Source organism: Lathamus discolor, chromosome 1 (assembly GCF_037157495.1).
Source record: "Lathamus discolor isolate bLatDis1 chromosome 1, bLatDis1.hap1, whole genome shotgun sequence".
In the NCBI taxonomy this organism is placed as follows: domain Eukaryota; kingdom Metazoa; phylum Chordata; class Aves; order Psittaciformes; family Psittacidae; genus Lathamus; species Lathamus discolor.
The window spans coordinates 122,531,758-122,556,014 of NC_088884.1; the positions used below are offsets into that span (position 1 = coordinate 122,531,758).

Consider the following 24,257-nt stretch of genomic DNA (forward strand, 5'->3'; position numbering starts at 1 on the left):
TACTAAATAGAATGAAATATGGCTAGTAATCATGCTGTATCTACTGACTTTAAGTTTAGGAAGCTTCCCAGTTTTAAAAGATGAATTTTAAAAGTACTTCTTTTTGAGCAGGCAGGAACTATGAAAGCTGTGGAAGGGAATGGTACCCCACCTAGGTTACACAATTTTTCACATTCTAGAGTATGTGTCCCATGTGGATAGCCCAAGAAGACACTGAGCCCTACTGAGGCAGTATTACTTCAGTTAACTATTCCACAGTTAGGCCCAACTTGTCTTACCTTTATTTACTGCCTTTACAATACTGTGAGATTTATACAAGCTTACTGTGCATAACATACTAAAGTAAAGGTCACAAGAGAAAAAAAAGTCATGAAGAAGAATAAAAACTCAAGGAAGGACTTGGGCCAGCCTGTACGAACAAAGTTTATAGTAATTTGCTGCATTTGAAAACCTGCAGGTCACTCTGTAATAATACTGCATCTCCAGTAGTTATTCAGACTGAAAGATAATACTGAGACCTGTAACTATAAAAAAATAGTGAAGATGCAATCTCATTTTGACAGGAAGTTTTAGACAAGAAAAGTATGAATTATTAATAGACAAGATATTCCAAACAAACCTCCAAAGTCATGTGAATTCTGAATTTTCAAAATTGTTTTTCAAGATGTTCTACCCTTCAGATAGAGCAAGTTAGTTTGTATTTCCTACACACAAAGAACAGCCAATCAAGTTGCTAGTGTGGACCTGCTAACAAGCGGTAAATTAACAACCTGGCTTCCTGCATATTATTTTCTTCCTTTAGACAAGCCATATATATTGCTTACTACTGCAACTGCATCCATTATAAGAGAGAAAACTTCTAAGCATTAGTTAAAAAACCCCTAAAAAAGAAGAGCTTAAGAAATTCTTTCCTAGAAATGAGGATAAATTTTATTATACTTTAATGAATATATTTACATAAGACTGTATTTATTGTTGAGTTCAGAAAGATCAATAGAATAGAAGATAATGATGATAATTTACAGACTTTTTTAGAGAAATATTTGAGATCAAACACTTAAGATAAACCTCTGTCACTACAGTTTGACCAAATCTGCTGGCCAGAAGTTTTCTGGAACTCTAAGTAAATGCCATTAACTGGCCAAGAACAGTCTGTTACAGGCTCAAGGTAGACCCTGATCTTCTAAAAAGCTTCTATTCTGGCGTAGGAAAGTACCTCCCTTAAAAAAACCAAAACAGCATAAAATAGAAGTTTGTATATTTACCATTTTTTTCTGATGAAATGAAGGAAATATTAACAATCAATGAAAGAAGAAAGGAAAACTGGCCTTAGAACTGTTTTGTTAGCTGTATAGCTCAATTGTCTGCCTTTCAAGATTTGTCACCAGCGCAATAATATGCCTCAGACTAACGATTTTCTAAGAACTTCATATACAACACTGCAACCATTATTTACTTTGTTAAAATTACTCTTCACTTTATAACCATACACAGATGATTCTAAGGAAGACTGTTCACATGGATTTATTTTACTTCAGAGGCCTTGCATTCATACCATTTAAATCATCACACAATTAATTTTCCTCAAGTAACTTTGAAATACACAGTTTATTTTTTATTGCCATTTTCTATTACAATTACTGCAGCATATTGCACAAATAAAGTACTTAACCCTGGATAAAAACCACACTTTTCATTTTGGAAATGTTTCTGATTTCAAAACCTGTCAGCATTGCAAGGGCATATGAGTTTTTCCCTCAGGACTTACAAAATTATTGTTGCCTAGAACAGTTCATTTATGGCAGTTTGCTGAGAGGAGACTTTTTTTTTTATTTCTGAAGTTCAGAAATGGTTGTTTGATGATAACAAAAGGCTAAGTGAATTTTGTCCAGTAGCTATTGCTCATCAGCACAAATGGTACCTTTCTTTTGGGTACTGTAATAGTCTTTGACCTTCAAAGTTTTCCTAATTTTGTTCCCAATGCTTTCCATGACATTAAGAACACTTGCTTCATATTTCTGATGCATCAGAAAAGGCTCTTTTCCTCTTTCCTTTGCACTTGTTTATAACATCATTAAGCCCAAAGCATCTTCCTGTCCAAGGACGTATTAACATCTTGGAGAATATCTTGATAATTCTCTATTTTTTAAGTGTTTATGTGTGTGTACACATATATTCACATACACATCTTTAAAAGATTTTTGTCCTCTTCACCAAATGAAACATTTAAAAGTGCCTTCTAAAAAAAGATAGAAATAACATTTGCTGCAGTAATGTGTGACTGTGATAATTTACCTGGGAAATACTAGTCCTAATAAGTAGCAATCCTATGAAATAGGAGTGGGGAAAAAAAAAAGTAAAACAAAAAATAAAAAAATAAAAAAATAAAAAGACAAAGAACAGAAGGTTGTGGGTCACTTATGGAAAATGAGCAATTTCAGTGTAAAACAAGATCATCACTATCAGTTCTGCTACATGAATGAAAAGGTCAGTGCTGATGAAGAACAGAATTTGATGGCAGGTCTCATTTTCTGAAAGTACTGACTATTTTGTTTTAATTTCCCAAGGAAGAAGTTCTGGATTTTGAAAACTTCAGGTTTCTGAGTTCTTACAGACTTGCACATTAAATATCTCATCTGTACCTTTCCAATTAGAAGAAAAAAATGTCTATAGTTAAGAGGAATTCCTTGAAATTTTTTTACCTTTCTGGAAGGAAAGAGGAAAATTAATACCTTGCCTCCAAGGAAACTCAATACTACTTTTATTCTTAATTGTGGATGCAGTTTAAGAATAGCTTTTTAGGAAGAAAAATGGATGCCAGCAGAAGTCATATACACTTCACAGGTTTACTTGATAAAATTATTATAAAGAAATGTAAGTCTTCATAGATTAATTCAGAAAGGAACTTAATACTTAACTGTAAGATCTATAAAACCAGTATTTTTTAGATCTATGGGAGAGGATTTTCTTAGTAATGATAAAATTTCTGATTAGATCCTAAAATATTCTTACATAGAAGAGGGATGGATACTGCAAAGGTGTGTGTCTGTGGCTAATCCCACAAAAGGCCTGTTGTGTTTCACAAAGGTGGTAACAACTGCTGAACGTTACCTGAAAGATATGAATGATCTTTTGCTACTGCTTTGTACATACCTCATAGCAGTGAACATGTTTTCTCTATTTCAGTTCTCAGTCAATGGTGGCCAAACATACTAAAAAGATTCTTTCTCTGTCTCTCAGCACATACTGACCATTATTTGGAAAAATAAGGATATCAAGAACTTCGAGATAGACATGCAACACAGAAGGAAGGAAATATAATTACTACAAGGGCTTGAAGGAATCCTGAGAAGTGCTATGTTGCTAGAATAAAGGGATTTCCTCAAACTAAGATTTGTGTTCACAGCTTGAATGTGAATAGAAAAATTTCCATTTCTAGACAGTAAGTGACAGACACAGGAATGGATGCTATAAAAGAAACAAGTTTTGAGCATTAGTAAGCTTTCAGTAATGGACAATAATGGAAGCAGAGTTTCTGAGTTTATGCTACATCATATTTAATAAGATTAGCTCTAGACTCTAAAAATTTGAGTGCCGTAGCTTTAATGCTGCTAAGCCAAAGTGAATGTCATCATAAGTGCCATCAACAAAATCCACATCCTTACTGTGACAGTTTTCACTAGACCAGAAAAATCACAAATGATACAGTCTTTCACACACTTATTTGTGGGATAGAGCCATGCAAGTTGTCTTCTGTAACTCAGCTGGACAAATCATCTAAGTCCTTACAAGAGAAAGCTAAAAATTTTTGAACTTAAATCTCATAGTGATAACAAAAATAGTATGCTGCCTGAAATCCTTTTTCTTTTTAGAAGTTTTATTTTATTACTATTTCAGTGTAAGATTTTACTTGCAGAGCTTCTAAGCCATATCTCACTAGAGATCCAGAGGAAGGAAATGAACTGTCATCACAAATTCGTGTTGAAGGATATTTTCAAACAACCCATGTGTAAAGAACAACAGGAAAAAATTCCCAATAGCTGACCCAGATGCTACAGTGACTTTCTCAGTCATTATTTTAGATCTTTCTGGAAGAGCTGTCTTGTTTTAACATGTCACACACAGCTCTGGACTTCCTATTTATGTTTGGCGTACAGTACATTTGTAGGGATAAATCCTTAAGTTTTAGCGCACTAGTGATACAGAAGCCTATGAATTGTCTGAGGGCTCACTCGTGGAGCACTTGCAACATGTATTTATACAATACACATTTTAATTATTACAAATAGCTCTCCAATGATTACAGTGCTGACAAGAAAATAGTCTGAGAAATTTTAGGACAAAGGACGGCACCTTAATTTCCAGATTTTTAGAATCCAGGAATACATGAAACTATCTGTATTATATAATAAAGGAACTTATTCTCAGCAAAAGTATATTTGCAGTGTTGGCAGAAATGTGTTTTTCTTTCTTGTACCTTGTAGAGAAGGAGAGCAATAGAAATCAAAGAAAGAGCTAGCTACACTGATACAGTGAGCAAAAGACATTTCTAAGCATGGTCCTAAATGTCAGTAAAAGGTAGGATAGGATTAAGAAGATCTGGCACTCCAGAAAATATCATAACATCACGGTGGGCAGGTGTCATATGGAATGCACAGCCGAATTTATATATGCCAAAAGAAACAGCACTAGCAAAAAATTAATAATGAGGTAGAGATAAGGACTACAAAAGTGATAAATTACATATGTCAAAACAGTCTCAAGAGATCTTTTTCTTCATTTTAAAAATGAAGTTCATATACTGTTATAGCTGGGAATATGTCAATATTCAAAACAACAGGTACTGAACTTCACCACATTTCCTTCCTCTCTCTTTTGCTTTTGACTAGTGACCCAAATTAACAAAATATTAGACTAAACAAAACAAAGCAAATTATCTGTAAAAATTATGATAAAATATTATTTTCAGAACATAAAAGCACCAGAGATGACACCTGTATTGAAACTGCAAGATAATCACAGGGGAAAAAAATCAGGCACATCATGGTAAATTGCTGTGTTCTACTTTACAGATAATATGGGAATTGAGGATTTGTGGTAATGGCCCTATTAAGATGGAAACTTTGATCTTTTATCCACCAGAAAATGTTGCATGCAGTTGGGATCCCATGGAAGGAATACAGACAAAACAGTCTATCCATGTAGATTTGGAAGTGTCTTTAAAATCTTTAGTTGTATGACCAGACATAGTAAAGTATCTCAGCTTCATTAAAAATGAAAAGACAGGTTTGTAACATAACATCAAAGAGGAAAGCTTAAATGTAATGAATAAAAACAAATTCTAAATGCTTAAAAGTAGAAATGTGAAAATGAAAATTTCCAAATAATTTTTCACTATTCCGAAGTCACAGATGTAAAACACAGCACCATTCCGGCTGCTAGCAAGAAAATTAACTGCATCCAAGCCAGACCCAGCACAATTTTTTTAAGTAATTGTGCTCTGAGTAATTAAGGCAGCATTAGGACAACTTCTGATCACTGGGTACAACAAATTATGTGCTGTAATTGTAGGGATTAGTTCCTTCTTATAGATGATTACATTTTTATACATTTCATTGTGTCATGTACTTTTACATAGTGATACAAGCTGAATTTTTGAAAGCAGACAGGTACTAGAAGACAGATACATAGTTATTTATAATAATGGTTGGTTTGGCCACCTCAGAGGGAGAATTCATATTATCCTAAAGGTAAATATTCCTGTAATGACTTCTACACTTGCAAAAGGGAAAAAAATTACAGTGTGAAGCACATTTACATTTTAGCAAAACTACCCTTCACATTAGTAGAGCCAACTAGACTTAAGCCAGGTTCTGGCCATTTCCTGGGCTAATGAAGAAAGACAAGTAGCACATAAGGAATTTTTCTTTATTGATGCTAGAATTTTTATAGTGATACAAAGGCTGGCTGCAATCTCATGCTTTCGGTAAGATTTGAAGTAAATTTTTATTTCTAAATAGCCACACTGAAGTGTAAAAAGTTTTCTGACAAAATGCTGTGAGCTGCTTTTTTTGTTTGTTTTTGTCTTGTTTTGTTTTGCTTTGAAAGCTGACATTTTTAGTTTGAGAACTTTGTGAAGTCTTATTCAAGCTACTTTAAAGAAAAAGAACTGGAACATGAGATAAATAAATTGGCCAAGAAGCAATTGTATTGTAAACTGACATGGGAAAAAGCCTGCACGATAACTGATTCCAGAAACAAATTAGTTATCAAGACTGATTTATCACATATATTTCTCTGTATGCATATGTGCATAGAACCATAAAATACCAGGTTGGAAGGGACCTCAAAGATCATCTTGTCCAACCTTTCAAGGCAAAGCATAACCTAGACTAAAAGTCCCAACACCCTTTCCAGCCAAACCTTAAGGGTCCAATATTGGGAAATCCATCAGTTCTCTGGGAAAATTATTCCAATGGCTGATTGTTCTCATTGTGAAAAATCGTAATCTTCTGTCCAACTGGATTGTCCCTGAGAGTAACTCATGCTCATTACCCTTATTTTCCACGTGACTTCTTGTAAAAAGGGAGTCTCCATATTCTTTGTAGCTACTCTTTAAATACTTGAATATGGTGATAAAGTCTCCACTGAGCCTTCTTTTCTCAAGGCTGAGTTTTCTCAGCCTTACCTCATTTAGAGACTTTCCAGTCCTTTAATCATCTTTGTGGCCCTTCTATAGATCCTCTCCAGCCTGTCCATATCTTTTCTGTAGAGTGGGGACCAAAACTGAACACAACATTCCATGTATGGCCTGACAAGCTCCAAGTAGAGTGAGAACTGAGATCTTTATCTCAGCTGATGATGCCTTTGATGTAACCCAGCATTCTGTTGGCTTTGTCACAGCTGCACACTGTTCACTCATATAGAGCTCTTTATCCACCAGAACCCCCAGAACCCTTTCCACAGTGTTGCTCCAAATCAAGTAGATCCAGGCCTGTGCTGAAGTCTTATATTATGTTTTTCCAGGTGCAAGACCTTACATTTGTCTTTGTTGAACTTCATAAGGCTCTTGACAGCCCACTCTTCCAGCTTATTCAGGTCATCCAACAGGGTGACTCTCCCTTCCAAAGTGTCCACTTCCCCATTCAGTTTGGTACAATCTGAAAACTTGGTCAGGGTACACTTGATCCCATCTTCCAGATCACTTATAAAGATACTAAACAGTGCTGAGCTCAATATTGATCCCTAAGGGACCCCACTAGTGACAGGTTGCCAGTCTGAAAAGGAACTATTTACCACCACCCTCCGGGTGTCAGCTGTCAGCCATTTCCCCACCCACCATACAGACCACTCATTTAGTCCGTAACATCAGTTTCTCCAGGAGAAATGCATGGGAAATCGCATCAAAAGCCTCATAGAAATCCAGGCAGACAATGCGCACTGCTTGTCCCACATCAACCGCGCAGGTTACTTTTATCGCAGAAGGCGACCAGTTTTGTCAAGCACAATTTGCTCCTGGTGAATCCGTGCAGGTTTCTCCCAGTCATGTGCTTCATTTGACTTGTGACAGGCCCCAGAAGGATTTGTTCCATAACCTTCCAAGGAACTGAAGTAAAACTGAAGTAAAATTTCCTGGATCCTCCCTTAAGCCCTTCTTGTAGATGTGGCCAACATTTGCCTTCTTCCAGTCTTCTGGGACATCCCCCAATGCAGTTTCACAAAGACATCAGCCAGACACCCTTGGGAGGATATTGTCAGGGACCATTGATTTGTAGGTGTCAAGCTCCTGTAACAGTTCACATACCAAGTCTTCCTTCACTGATTGTGGGTCTGCATTTGCATCAACCTGGGTTTTTGATCCCAAGAAGTGGGGCCCAACAATGCTGGTAAAGACAGAGGTGAAGAAAGCATTGAGAACCTCTGGCATTTCAGCCTTGGAGGAGGCTAATTCACCTCACCTGCCTAACAGCAGGCTGGTATTTTCCTTCCATTTCTGCTTCTTGTTTACACACTTGAGAAACCCTTTCTTGTAGTACTGACATCTCCGGTGAATTTCAGTTTGAGCTGATCTTCTGCTTTTCTAACTGCATCTCTTGTGGTTCTCAATGGGTATTCAACTGCTTTTCCATCAATGGTAGACTTCTCTTCCTGTTCTGAGCACTAAAAAGCTTGCAGTTTAGCCAAGAGGGTCTCCTGCTCCACCTACTTCCCTTATCTTTAAAGGGGATGAACTGTTCCTGTGCTTTCAGGAGAGCATTCTTGAAAATCCCCTCACTCGTCAGCTCCTTTATCTTCCATGGAAACTTCCCATGGAATTCCTCGAAATGAGCTCTGAGAGTGCTGAAGTCTGCAGTCTCCTCTAAAATTTAAAACCTTTGTCTTAGTAGTAACCTTCAGTATTGCTTATTTAAAATTAATGAGTTTTCCATTTTTTACCAGCTTATTTTCTATTCAGCTCAACTCTCCAGCCTGATTCCTCACAGAGGCCCCAAAATGGTTTCACTAGCACATACGAAAAGCAACAGAGAGAGAGAATACTTTGAATTCTGTTACCGCAGGGTGGGGGATACATAAACATAGAGCCTTAACTTCAATTCATTATTCTACTCTAGATTCTTGTGCAAGTTTTCATATTGTAAGTTAATGAAAACAGTGTTGAAATAAAAAGTTAAAATGGCAACTGCAATTGAAGTAGCATGGTAATAAACCCCGAAAAAGACATATTGGCTCTATTTTAAAAGCTGCTGCACCTTTGACTAATGCCGAAAAGGATATCCTCAAATTGTTCAGAACTTTTAAATTCTCAAATGCAAGCAGAAATTTAATGAAAAACATATTCACAATTCCATCTCCTTCAGACTTCAATAACCAATCTATATTGAGAAGTGAAAAATAATCCTCAAACACCACTGTGAAAAAAAGAAATTACTTAAAATGCTTGTCAGCTACATTTTAACAAACAACAATTAATTTAACAACTTACCACAAAAGAAATTCATATGTAGACATATAGTGTTCCAGTTGCAAAATACGTAACACATTTTTAGTAACTCCCTTTACAAAACTATAAATGAGTACTTAATTCTACACCTTAATTAAACAAGCTTCTTCCATGAACACTAGTAAATTCAAGAACCATAAAGGTACTTTGTCAACAGTTCTGATCATAATCCATGTGTCCTCTCATACTTTGAAGTGAAAGTATTTGAGAAAGAGTCATTTTCAACTCCCAAACACGTTTAAGTGGCTTTTTGTTCATTAGCACAGTTTTTTATTTACATAAGGAATGCTTTCCTATCATTTTATAGATACAAAGAGCAACATTCAGGTGTCAAGGATAACACCTGATTCACCTCAGAATGTTCACAGAGGCTCATCTTAAAACTGCACCATTCAAAAATTTTACTAGATCCACAGGCAACCTAACTGTCTTGGGTTCAGCAGCAGCAGTCGTTTCTCTCCTTATTAGCTGGTGCAGTGCTGTGGCTTTGACTTTCAGCCTGGGAACAGCGCTGATAACACCGATGTTTGTAGTTGGTGCTCAGTAATGTTTCCTCTGACCAAGGACTTTCTGAGTCTCATGCTCTGCCAGGGAGGAGGGGAAGGTGGGAGGAAGCAGAAACAGGACACCTGACCCAAACTGACCAAAGAGGTATTCCATACCACAGTACATCATGCCCAGGATGCAGAACTGGGGGCAGTTACCCAGAAGGGCTAGATCACTGCTTGGGTTGGGCTGGGTATCGGTCGGCGGGTGGTGAGTGGCTGTATTTTCCTTGTTATTTCCCTTATCATTATTATCATCGGTGGTAGCAGCAGTGATTTGTGTTATACCTTAGTTACTGGGCTGTTCTTATCTCAACCCGTGGGAGTTACATTCTTCGATTCTCCTCCCCATCACTCCAGGAGCAGGGTGGAGAAAGAGGGCCAGCTGTTTGGCTGGGCTTAAACCACGACACTACCAAATGGCCCATACTGCTTTTGACAGTATCAGTAGAACTAGTCTTGAAAACAGGCCAGTCCTGAAAACAGCCTCTCCACAAAAGGAATTACAGACACTGCAGCTATTTCTTTAATGTACCTATCCATAAATCAGAAACAGACAAGAAAAGATTTAATTATTTTCTCTTTTCAGAACTTCCCTGGCCAACGAACTCAGATCAAACACTGTCCTTCTCCTCATAAAAAGTGTTCTGTAAGGAACCAAGATTATCCTCTCAGGTACACCTATATAAATCCTTGCAGCCTTCTGTAGGGCTCCATACAGGACCACTTATTTCAATTTTGACTGTTTTTAACTACAAAGAAGTATTCTGCTAGAGAACAAGATTAACATTCTTAACATTTGTAACAAAGACAGTCAACTGGTCTCTATGACATCTGAAGTTTAATAAACGTCACTTCAATTTTGAATTATGTCATTACTCAAACATTACATTACCATAGCTGCAGAACCTCACCAAGAAGGGAGGTTAAAACAAAGAGTAACTTATGTGAGTTGCACTTGTAAAATGCAAAATAGGTGTGAAACTAAAGGACTGGGAGTTGTCTGATACCTATATGCCTCCAGAGTGAGCGCAATCATGGCTCAGATTCTGGAACTTCCTCAACCAATACTAAAACCAGACACCTGGCTCAGGTATGTATTCACATCAGACCATCTGCTTAATCCATTTCTGCAGAAGTTGATCTAAGACCTTTACAGCAGTGACTTGTTTTTACACAACTATTTTAGCATTCTCAAGCTACGTTTCTTTCCCTTTTAGTCTGTTGAAAATACTGCAAAAATCACTCCCATTACCCAAAGATTCTATCAGCTGAGGACCAAGAACAACAATATTTGTTCATTAACCAGAGAGAAACCTGAAGTTTAACTCATGAAGCTAAGGGTGGAAACCAAAGCTTAATTTCTCCACAGAACACAATTTTGCCTAATACTCAGTGGGATAAAGAAAAACAGTAGGCTATGGCATATAATTCCAGTACTGGAAAGTCTTGTGACAATCAGTATAAAATCACTTCACAGCTGTAAACATTTTCCTTGATTCTCCTTAATTTTGTGTCATCTTCCTAATATAATAAAACCAAATTATTCTATTCACAGAATTATCCAAGTATGAAACATCTACACTTTTCTAAAATGGCATAACAAACTTATGGTATAGCTTTCAGATGATGCTTTCAACACATACTTCAGATGGTATCAACACTTGCAGATAGTCATACCTCTATAACTATAAAGTCTGCTCAATCCACTACAGTGAACAAACAGCTAGCTAAAAAGGCTGGCAAGAGGCAGAGAACCACACATGTACTGCAAGGCCAGAAACAATCACAGATTTCAGCGTGCTAAAAAAAAATATTTTATTTAGTTGCATTTTAATGTAAAAATAATAAATTTCTTAACACTGTCTAAACTGAATTCTCAGTATTTCATTCTTCATATTACCTCTGTAACAAAGATGATGTAAAATGCATTATTTAAAGCAAAATAAAAGATGTAGGAAAATATTTTTTTAGCATTTCCCCTCCACTTTTTCCAGAAGTTCTTACAAATGCCTTTTTCACAGGCAAGCCATTCATTGACCAGAAGGGTCCTTCTCTGGGGGGCAAAAAGAGAGGTAAAAGAATGACTGCAAATCACTCCTCTCATGAAGACACAATTTAGATTGGGAGACTGCAGAGTGAAACCTCTAACACAGATGGATCTCCTTCATGTGTTGTGCAACCACATAGGATTCCACAATTATTGTTAGAAATTGTAGTTACTTTCTAGATCCTCTGCTTTCTTGATTCTCTGCCTTCCCTGGTACTACAGAGCTCCTTTCTCCAAATCCACAACCTTTCAAGTTATTTCCCCTGTAGTACTGTATATTATAGCTTGATGACCAACAACTGTTTCAAACTTTCCACTCCTCTAATGTTATTACTGAAATTCTAAAATGTTAAATTGCCCCTAATATTTGAGCTAAATCATACTATGTGAAAAATTCAACCACCAGATGAATTCTACCTCTATTGTTCACGCTTTGTCTACAGTTGACTTGACATTTAACATTTCCATAGTTTAAGTTGCAAACCACTGAACAGAAAGTGCTGCCCGATTATGTGGATTTTTGAAGCAAAATAATATTTTCTGTTTGCTTATTTGCATAGAAATACTGAAAATTCTTTCAGTGTCCTTCAGCTACTTCACACCTCTGTAGGGGCTTAAACTCTGGAATGAAGTGTGAATTTACTGAATCACCAACCCACATGGGTTTCATTTAGGAAGGTTCAAAGGAATGCATTGGCAGCACATTCCAATCACCTCTTAAATAAAAGCTTAGGATTTGGAGTGGTTTGTGCAAATACAAACAAATAAGTATAATTTTAGAAAGACTGCTTCCCCTATTACTATACACAATGGAGAATAAAAAGAGAGTAAAAACTCAAACTGAGAATATTGTAACTCTATTCAGATACTGAGCCATCTCACCAGTGAGTTGATTGCTCATTCTTTGACTTGTTAGGTCAGGTAACTATATGACATTTAAAATATTTGCTGAAGGATTAAAACACCTAAAAAGTTAAGAGCTGCTCTATTGCAGTGAGTTCATTTAATACTGCTTTTAAAACACTTTACAGCAGTGTAATGACAGACCTTAATTTATTCCAATTATCTTTTGTTCACTTTGATTTATGAACAGTAGAGCTGAAATAATCAGCTCCATTGCTCTTTAGACTTCCAAGAATATATTTCATGAGTATTGTACAAGTCATCTTTTTGCAGCCATCACAAATACTAATTGCAAATGTCTATTTTTATGATAACAAATGGTATTAGTAGACAATTAAGGACAAGATCATTGGTTCCTCTAAACTGATTTGGCACAAGAGATAGTTCACTGAATGAATTTTTCTCAGTCAGTGTACAAGGCCAAATATTGAAAATATGTATACTAAATTCTTAAAAGGTACACCTACAAAAAGAATAAGCTTCAGTAATAACTGAAACAAACACCCCAAAACCAAATCAAACAAAAAAAAAAAAACAAAAAACAAAAAACGCAAAGAAACACAGCCTTGGGATTTCTCCTATTTATTACAGATTAATAGATCTCATCCTGTCTACTTTTGATGATTCATCACAGTTGTTCAGAGCATTAATGTTATGCTTGCTGGTTATCAATCCAAAAAGTTATTTCCCCTGATTCCAGCTGTACTGTAAGTACAACCAATTACTGCCTTAGCCTGTGGTAGGAAAAGTCCGGGAAAACATTTTATTTTTTCTTGGGATCAATTATTCTTTAACTCAGACCAAAATTTTTAGTACCTTTTCAAATGTCTGATCTGGTGGAAGTGCCTCCTAAATTATCTGCTGCCCAAGACAGCATTAAAATGTGTAGAGTTTTACTTTTTTAATAATGGGCAGCCCATTTCCATTGTCATATATAAAAATAACCAACCTAGATAAAGCAAACGTATAGTGCCATCTCTTCCTACATAAAACTAAATTGCAACAAGTTTTAAACACATATATATTATCACCAAGTAACTCTTTAGATATTATTAAAAAGAAAAAAATTAATGACCTGCCATTGATCTAAATTTTTCACCCTTATTTCTGTTCCTACATGTCACCAAGTCTACTTACCTTTACCTTCTGTCCGTTCTTAACAGTGATAAAAGAGTAACTGATTGGACAGAATACACAGTAGATGGTGATACACTGTAGACAGTAGTAACTATTTTGTGTTAACAGTGTTATGAAACTTAATTCATACTTTTAAGTGGTATTTCTTTTTTGCTTAGAAATGCCTTTATTTGGTTCTGGATGCTAATTTCGTAACCCATGCACACTTAGTCTTCTGCTCCATCATTCAAAATTTTACTTTACAGGTGACAAATACACCTAGTTACAGCACGGTTTCATTTTTCTGAAAGGGCTGGTGTTGCATGGTCAAAGGGAACTGACATCTAACAAACAGTGAATAGGGCCCTTGAGCAGTTAAATATACCTGCTAACTCAGCCAGTGGGGTTATTTCCCTTTTAGCTGTTTTTTTCGTGATTCACATTCATAAAATGCTCCCCTGGCTGGTATATACACCAAAGAATAATAAGCTCAAGCTTTATGTTTGTTGCATGACATCCTTAACAAACACATGCTGTTATTGAGCATTTTTATTGTTGGCTGGTGACAAGTTAGATTTAATAGACAGTTTCTATGTTGCTACTAATTTGATGAATACAGTCAATTTAAAAGCTGTCCTGACACACTGCTCACACAGTTCATTTTTATTTAAACAAAAAAATCAAAGTATTTGAAGGCCAGAAATTTTATCTAAGCCAAATACTTTAATGACTGACTTCACAGAAATATCTCTTGAAAGAAAACATAAACAATAAAAATACAGTATTTTTCTATGTAGTGTGTTTGGAGTTTTTTGTTGTGGGGCTGGTTTGTTTTTTGTTTGTTTTCTAGAAAAGGCATGCAGAATTAGCATTCTAGAAAACTAAAATATTGCATTTCAAGCAAGCTCTAACTGCTGGTGAATTTATCTCATTGGTTAAACCTCCCAAATCTATGGTTTTAGCATTGGCTTTTATTCATGCAGGCTTTTTGTCAGACTTTTTTTGATCATTATCTGGCATGTGAATTTAAAAAGAAAAAAACCAAAACAAAACAACAAAACCAAGAAAAGACAAAAATCACAAGATGATCATACTAGGCCTGAATTGATGTACATGTTCATGTTTATTACATATCTGTAGCCATTTATTTTTTTCTTTCACTGCTTAGTTGAATTTCATATTCCTTTTTTATTTCAGTGTATTCTCTTTTATTCTTTGATTCTTTTTTTCTCCTAAGTTCCATATATGACAAATGAAATGACTCATCAGCTGAAGGCAATTATGACTATTTAGGCAAAATATCAACTTAAAATCATTTGAATGAGATGAATTCTTCACTTGCTTTGGACTGGTCCTATTTTTCTTTTCCCAGTCCTGTTTCCCCTTATTGTATGATGCTTATCCCTATCCATGGTTTGTTTTTTTTTTTTCCTTCCTTCCTCCTCTATTTACATGAAAAGGCATCTAAATGTCAGTTCTGTTGGGGTAGGACCTCTAGTACTTGACAGTTTATGAAATAGTCACTATTTTTTCTCTCAAGGCATACCTGTTCCAATTGTAACAGAATTATTTAATGCTTTTCTACAGCTGAGTGTGAGGACTGCAAATTACTTCAGGGACATAACATGCATTTTATCTACTCTAGAAATGTGGCAGTAATGGTACATAGAGTCAATTTAGTATTCAGCCATATTAATTTAAAGATTCCTTTTTAAATTGCATTTGGCTGATTGCTAATTTACTTGTTAGTTAAGAGTTTTGTGGAATACATATGCATAAAAAAAAAACATCTTCCATCAACAGTCTGTTTAGGAGAAGTCAAATGTTTTTGATACAGAAGACTAGATTCACCACAGTCATGTACAGAGTAAATCCTATAACTGCCTAAATTAATCTTAAATTTCATGTTTTCACATTTAACACACTACCACTCACTACACTCAGAAATTGTATTTTTTTTCTAATGGAGATGCATATTTACATATGCAAGTTGAGATTTCATCTAAAAGTGAATGATGTCTCATAATTGTAGGACAGTTAAGATCATCCTAATGAAAGCATTTCTATAGAAACTTGAAGTTGGAAGAGCAGAATAAACAACTGAGTTAATTATTTGCAGAGGTGTTTTGTGCTAAAATGGGTCTGTTTCAGCTTGCAAAGAATCTAACAGTCCTAAACATACAAAGTGCTAATGCATATTAATGCAATATTCAGATGCAAAAAAACCTAGACTGCAGAATTTTTCTGTGCCTACAGGTAGAAATGCTACAGGAAAAAATATGAAAAGAAAATTACATTTCACATTCTTACTAATGTATTTTGAGGAAGAAAAATAGATTTTCATCTAAGAGCCCTTGGGGAGAACTTGAAAAGTTTTCTTCTGCCTGTATTAAGTATTGCCTTCTTTACCACACATTCTCTTTCTCTGTCCCGTATGTCTTTTAAAATCCAGTTGGTCACTTTGTTCTGTTCTTCCGTACTTAAGAGTATTTCTGTCATAGCCAGAACTTCTTTGTTCTGTCTGTGACAGAAAAGATAGTTCTACATTAACTGAGAAAAATACTTAAATTCACAAGAATTTACAGTGTTTCCTGGCATGGATTACAATATGAACCATTTTAACATCATATACTCAACACTCATGAAATAAGACCAATTATATTCATGCATCTAAAAAGAGTTCATGTTACATATTCAGTCATGGTCTGGTTTAAAAACAGAAAGCCTAATAAAAAAAGCCAACCAAACCAAACCAAAAAACAACCCCCCCACCCCCAATCCCTCCTCTCCTTTCTACCCCTTGCACTCCCCAAAAAAAAAAAAAAAAAAAAAACCCAAGAAAAACCCCAAACAAAGAGAAAGAACAGAATGTGCAGGGAAGTCCAGCTCATGAAAAATTATGTTGTATCACAAGTCCTTTCAAAACTCAGAAAGTGGTTGGTTTTTTCTTCTGGTCATTTAATCAAGAGAATAACTCCAATACAACATACATGCAACACAATATGGCAACTGCTCTGAGCAGTAGTGGAAATTAGTAAATATTATTTACAAATTAAGATTTATGCTCCTAAATTAGGGAATTACCTATTGAAGTTATCAATTCCTTGGGAAAACCCCAGATGATATTACATCTCAATTTTAATACGTAGAGCAGTGGAACTTTTGAATATTTGCTGAGATAATAAAGAAAAACTCTACTAAATGTGTTTATTTTGACATCTAGCATGTTCTCAATAAAACTCTCATTTAGTTTGTTTATGAGGAAAAGTGTTCCAAAGCAATACTGAAGTAGGTGACATAGTCTCAGATTTTCAAAGTTTTAAAATTATATTTTCTTTGGAGACAATGTTATAGTTCATTTGAAAGTTAATTATAATTCAGCAAAAACTTACCTTATATGGGTAATGATGAGGGTTGTGGCTGGAATGAAAAAGTCATCCACAGTGTCAAACTGCTTTCCCACTGGCTGAGTATGGATTGTGTGATGAGAAACACTCCCACTGGCCTGTGTTATCACCTACATAAGTAACATCATTATAAACAATAGAAATAGTCTTTCAAAATTTAATCTCTATCCAAATAAATGAATACAGTATTACCTCTGTATTCCATCTCTTCTATTATCCTTTAGTTACGTTCAGGATTTTTGTTGTTGGTTTTTTGTTGTTTTCTGGTTGGGTTGTGGTTTTTTTTTGACACTAGATCCCACAGTGAGTCTAAATTTCTTAAGCACTTCACCCAGAATGAAAAAATAAGGTGTTATCAACTGATCCACAGGAAGTTACAGCTATGTACACTCCTTGTCAGTCATGAGGTAATTCAGCATAGCACAGACGTATTTCAGAAGAGGAAGTTTATTTGAGTTCACACACTCCTTATGCTGTTACGAACTAATTTTCCTCAAATCCCCAGTCTTAGAGCTTCTCTGAGGTAAATGTTTATGGGTGAATGAAAGACAATTCCACATAATAACCACTATATTGACACACATGCACTTAAAAATGAACTAAAATAAAAAGCAAATAATAGGTTATTGTCCTGGGTTCAGCAGTAGCAGGCATTTTTTTCTCCTTCTTAGTAGCTGGTGCAGTGCTGTTTTGACTTTCAGCGTGGTAACAGCACTGATAACACCGATGTTTTTAGTTATTGCTCAAATATTTAGTCTGACCAAGGACTTTGTGAGTTTCATGCTCTGCCAGGGAGGAGGGGAAGCAAAGACAGGACACCTGACCCAAACTAGCCAAAGAGATACTCCATACCACAGCACATCATGCCCAGGATGTAACTGGGAGTTACCAGGAAGGGCTGGTTCATTGCTCGGTCAGGCTAGGTATTACCGGTAGGCAGGTGGTATCATATTCTCTTCCCCTGTTATTTCCCTTATCATTATTATTATTGGTGGCAGCAGTAGTGGTTTGTGTTATACCTTGGTTACTGGACTGTTCTTATCTCAACCCATGGGAGTTACATTCTTTCAATTCTCCTCCCCATCCCTCTGGGAGCAGGGTGGGGAGGGAAGAAGGTGGGGAGTGAGCGAGAGAGGCTGCATGGCTGACAGAGTTTAAACCACAACAGTTATCTATACTGTAAGGAAAAATGAGAGTGAAGATGATCAGTCATTTTAAACCAGGTAAGACGGACTCAATTATCAATCCTTTTCTGGGGAACAGTGATAGCTAAACTCCCGCAAATTACCTTGAATACTCATTAAGAGTCTGTAGGTGCTAAAAAGGTGTTTAGAATGTTACTCATTCTTTCTGCTTAAGCCCTGTGTTTGAATTTCTCTTATTCTTTATCTTATACATATTTTAAAATACATAAGGATTTCTAAAGAAAAGAAAAATATGTTAAAAGAGGAATTCTGAAATTATGACATAAAGACAATCACAGTATTTTCAGAGCATTGCTTTAAATAAGGAACATAAAGCAGGGGAAAAGTAGGAATGAAAGAACAGCTTCTTGAAACATTTCTTTAGTGACTGTCCCTAGGCTTGCCACTGCTTAGAGGTATGGTAGAAGTAAAGGTGTTTAATATATCACATCAAAAAAAGCAATAAACAAAGATGGAACTTGTCAACTCCAGAGTATCAGTATAATTTTAGTGAAATAGGAATATGCCTAAAATCCAGTTTATCCTATAATTAGGGACACAAACACCATAAACAGCAATAGATTGCTCTCAAAAGACTGGCAGTTACAAACCATGCTGCTGCTTTCCCTGTATTCCTTATCCTTCTATCAATTTAGCATTGTCACTTCTGAGTAAGGGTGCTGAAAATTATCTTTTTTAGCAGTCAGTTGTCTGAGTTGTTTTCCAGTTACCTGAAATCATTTCACTGCCCCCACTGGGGTCATGATAATAACACTTTAAGGAAAACATACAAAACATTGCAATTACACAAAGGTTCAACTGGTCTAGATTTCCTTGCATATAATTATACTAATCACCTCACCTGCAAAGTTGGTGAATTCTTTTCCATGTTTCCCCAGCTTAGCACCCAGACTTGATCATGTGATTTATCATAGTGTAGTTTCACTGGAACAGGATCTGTACTTACTGCCTGAAGCATAATAAAATTAAAAATCCTTAGTTCCTGCCATATTTTCAGAAGAAAAATAATAAATATGCTTGAATTAAAATGACGACTGGACATGCATTTCCTGATGTTTTCATATTGTATGTAAAAATTACATTGTCAAATGTTGAAACAGACGTCTGATTAATTCAAAGTTACTGAACTGCTGAAAAAGTGGGTTTTATTCATTACGTGCTCTAACATTTGGCACCAAAATTACATTATACTGAAGCAATTAAGAAGCTGAAAACAAAGGTTTTAAATCAAGTAGAAAAGTACTTTTCTTCTTTCTCTACCATCACTCCCACTTTAGCCATACCAGTTTTAAAAACTACTTTAATTATTGAAAATCGCTATGAAGGAAAGAGTATTTTCAAGTGACATACTGAACTCAATGTAAGGTGCTATTACACAGTCCTGTGTAAAACCAACACAAAGTTGCTACACCCAAAGCTTCCGATTTCTGCTGAACTGGGTAAATTTTGCTGAAGTTGGATAGATTGTTTTAGTAATTTTTCCAATTACAGTTGCTATTTTTGGTAGACTCACGATCAGAGTGTTTTCACTACAACCTTGAGCACTGATTCTTGAGACCAGAAACCTTTTAAGACAGCTAAGCTTTACACTTCCTTTTTCTGAGAAGAACTGAAGATTTCAGAGATGTGAAATGGGAGGACTGTATTTGATTAAGAGACATTCTGCATGAGCTAAACAACTGGGGGGATTACTTTTCTATTTTCATCATTAGAGCAGAAAAAATAGGCAGGAATTGTTCTTTAGTCTCACCATTACTGAAGTGCAAAGTACAGCTTGTTTATCAGTTTGTCAAGGAGAGTACCAGCTGGCTAATTAAGTGAACCTAATTTAAACTAACGATGTAGATCCTCAAGATAATGCACTAATGGCTGTCTGAGACTGCTGATGATACTTAAGTGTACTCCGGAGGTGTTGCAAGCCACAGCTTCATCTAGGCAGAATTTGTTTTTCCCTTTGAAAATGGAAAATGAAGCCAGGCTGCTCACCGGCTCATTTAAAATCATAAAGATACCCCTTCAAAAAGGTCATCTGTGTTTGATACCATTTTTCAGCTGCAGGCTAGAAGACAAGTTGTCTAAAATAATACTTGTGCTGTTGTATAGCTTAATTTGTTCAGGTGTGTCAAATTTCCTTTCGGCTTCCCCAGACAAAAGGTCTGACCCGTACATTTTCTGTTGAATGAGTGCCAGCTGCATTCAGGGTCTGGGCCTTGGCATTGCCTGGAGGAGGAGAAGGAATTGCCTTCAGAGTCAGGCATGGGTAATTTAGCTCCCAAGAGATCAGCCAGAGGCAGAAAGGAGCCGAGCAACTTAGAAGCAGGCTTTCACAGCTGTTTCTACCTCGCCAGCCTGATCTGTCAGCCGCACAGTGTAGCCTGACCAATGATGAGCTCTGCTTGCTTCAGCATGCCTCTAAATCATTCCTGTTAAGGTGTGCTGCTAAGCAATACTGAACAATTGTAGGTGACAGTGCTTGCTCTCAAGAATTTACAAATGAAAGCAATTATTTCACTCAACTTTATATAATGAGAATTACTTAGCTAAATTGAAAAGGGTACATGTATCTCTCTAAAGACACACCATGTTTCAAAAAAAATTCAATTTATCCTGCTCTAGAATCTTCAAGTACTCATTTTGATAAATATAATAGTCAGAAATAAATCATTCTCAAATCTAATTGTTACCTATGTGCATACATCATCTACATTAACTTTCACAGCAGAAAAAAATACATATACATAGTAGTATGCCAGAGAAAACAGGGCAGTAAACAAAACTAAATCAACATTATTTTTACACGGTTACACAACTTAAAGCCCTTTCAAATATGTTTTTTAGTTCTCTTAGGACTTTTTGCACCTTGACAGAATTTTTATAAGACTGATGCTCACTTCCAAAATATGGAGTTTTCTTCACATTTGTTCCTGCTAGAGTATGGATTTTTAAGAACTTGGTTTTACAGAGCAGAGAGGTGGTTTCTTCTTTAAGATATAGACTAGAAAGAGTTAAAATGTAAATTATATACTCTGTAGTAATATGACACTTAAAGAAAAGGCAGTTTAGTAAGCAAAATGCTCTTATTTCTGAACAGCTTAGCATCTATTTTCCAAAAATCAATTACATTTTGATTCTTCTTCTGTGCTAAGCAGCACTGTAAGTAATGAAAATAGACTGATCTGAGAAATTAAACTCCCTTCCTTGCTTCCTGTTTGTATGAATGTTTATGTATGTGCATATGAAATGAGCAGAGCAACATTTAATGATTAGAAAAATCCTTGCTGCTTGCAAAAACAAACCAAAATCAAAAATAAGTGCTTATTGTTAAAAGACAAGGAAGACAGGGCCATGCTTGTTGTAGGAAATGCTGAACAAAGCATCTCTTGACTTGTCACTAAAATACAAATTAGACTTACTTCAGTTCTAAAAGCCATCTGTGAATCAGAAGCAAGTTTAGGTTTTTACAGTTTTATACTATGCATAAACGATTGCAAAGGTTTTATGCTCTCCTGGTTTGTTATGTTTGCAACTACTTTTACTTGTCTTGTTTTTTTTTTTTTTGGTCGGTTGGTTGGTTGGTTGGTTTTATTTGGGGTTTTTTTGTCTAATTAAGGTTCATTTTGAGTATCAGTATGGTTAAGCCAGACACAGAGCAACTCTCACAGTAAATAATATTCAGGTCAGTAATAAATTGCAGAAATTCTCTTCAGGTGCCCAAAAGTGACAGTAACACATTTGATTTAATTTACTTATCCTAATCATCTGTTGTCTTACCAAATGTCTATATTGTGAAATGGAAAGATAATTTATCATTAATATCTAAATATCCTAGAACTGTCAAAACTGAGACTTTCATTCCTGCAAAAGTTTTACACAGATGGGATAAATTTCATTCTACAGTTCCCTCAGTTCATGATCTGAATATTATTAAATTAATGAAAAAACAGTGCTTTCTATCCCTCAAATTAAAATCTCTTTGAAAGTGAAAGTTCAGTTTTTTTTTTTTTTCCCTGTATTAGCATGAACTCTTGTGGAGTATCTGGTTTTATCTCACTATATTTACTAAGGAACACAGACTTAGTGCACAAATCTCCATGTAACACCTAGTCATTCTGTATGTCTGCTTCTCAGCTCATTAGAAAACTTGAATATGCATGTGATAGAACAGCAACCTATCTAACTCCATCCAAAAACTGGAGGATCTCTTTGCATAATTCAGGGGGACGGATTGTACTTTTATTAGTGACTAATATATTGAATTTTATTTTAAATTAACATATCATCATGGTATCTCTAAACATTCAGCTAATTGTAAAGCACTCTGTAAAATAATAACTAATGAAACTGAAGGCAAATTAGAAGAGTCTATAAATCAAACTACTCCTAAATTTAAAAGAACATTAAATTTTTCTAATATTTGTCAGCCAGCTCCAAAGGCACTGAAGTCTAAATACTAATAAATGCAATTAGATTGGTATTTCATCCATCATACAGAGGAAGGCAAGATGACACATGAATGTCAGCCAGAGACCAGGGAAACCATTGACAGAGATTACAGTCCTTCAAGTCTATAGATTGCAGAAAGTTTTTTTTAGTCTTCCTTCCTGAAGAAATATATTGAATTGACTGTAAAAAAAAAAAGTCTTGTTTTCAGAAAACGAAATTCATTACTTCCTCAATTCATGTCTACTTTGATACGCAAAGGCCAATTTAACAACAAAGAGGCATAAGAAGAAAAAAAACCCCAAACTTTGATTATTAACTTGCTTTACATAAAACATTTTTTCAGTACCTATCAGCATTTGGATAGGTCAGGTTTTGAGGAAGCTGTCTACTGAGCCAGATGACAGAATATACAAGGCAGAAAATGTAGACGCTTAAAGACTATAAATTTTTTTTTTTTTTGTAAAGTTAATGTAATTTAAAAATTGCAATTCAGCTATTTTTGTTTTAAATTTTTACATTAATATACATAATGCATACTAGTACGATAGAATGGTTTGGGTTGGAAGGGACCTTTAAAGGTCATCTAGTCCCATCTCCTCTGCAATGAGAAGGGACATCTTCAACTAGACCAGGTGCTCAGAGCACTGTCCAAAAAGACCTTGAGTATTTCCAGGGATGAGGCATCTCCCATCTCTCTGGGAAATCTGTTCTAGTGTTTCACCACCCTCAACATAAAAAAAATTTCTTCCTTACATCTAGTCTGCTTCTATCCTCTTTTAGTCTAAAACCATTACCCCTTGTCCTACCACTACAGGTCCTATCAAAGAATCTGTCTCCATCTTTCTTACAAGACCCTTCTAAGTATTGAAAGGCTTTAGTAAGTTCTCCCCAGAACCCAATACACAATATATAATCTATACATTAAAGATTTTCATTCATTTATCAGAGAAAAAGGCAAATGGCATAAAGAAAAGCTCTATTTAAATATTTTATTACCAATTTAGATTAGATATCTAATTAAAAAAAAAATTAAAAAAGAGTTTTATTTAGTTAAAAAGGTCTGTTTTCTGTGAATCTGATGATACTATATGTAACCCTGTAGATGTAATTCTGCATGATTAAAATTTAAATCAGAACACCCACTGTGGTGTCAAAACATCTTTATCAGTTTCACATACAAGTGTCCATTCTTCTCAGAATCAGAGCAAGACTTAATAAGTTATTAACTAGCTTCAGAGCTCTTTGCGCAGGACATAATTTTATTTTAGAAAAAGAAGAACCCTGCCTTAAAGTAAATGTCAAGATTTTATATGATATGCAATGTACTTAAAAAAACACCCACAAACATACAAACTCAATTGAAGACCAAGCCCCTTGTCTGCCAACAAGACAGTCAGCTGTCTTGTTGACAGTCCCCAACTATAACTGATTGACTTTTTTTGCCACTGAAAGCAAAATAAAACTAGTCTTTCTGGTCAAATGGCATCATCTGAAAGACTAAGTATTATATGATGAAATATATTCTATTATATATGTCTGATTAAAAACAAAGAAAAATAGTGTAATATGGTGTGAATATTAGGCAGA

General features: G+C 35.4%; 1 protein-coding gene across 1 annotated transcript in view; it reads right to left on the minus strand.

The window, feature by feature from the left end:
- The window catches only part of FSTL5 (follistatin like 5), a 359,720-nt gene that overhangs the window by 16,504 nt on the left and 318,959 nt on the right, over window positions 1–24,257 (minus strand). Inside the window, exons 14-15 of the mRNA XM_065693765.1 lie at window positions 19,069–19,176; window positions 17,008–17,132 (exon numbers count right to left, since the gene is read on the minus strand). Of these exons, the coding sequence (XP_065549837.1) occupies window positions 17,008–17,132; window positions 19,069–19,176 (233 nt within the window). The remainder of the gene's footprint in view (window positions 1–17,007; window positions 17,133–19,068; window positions 19,177–24,257) is intronic.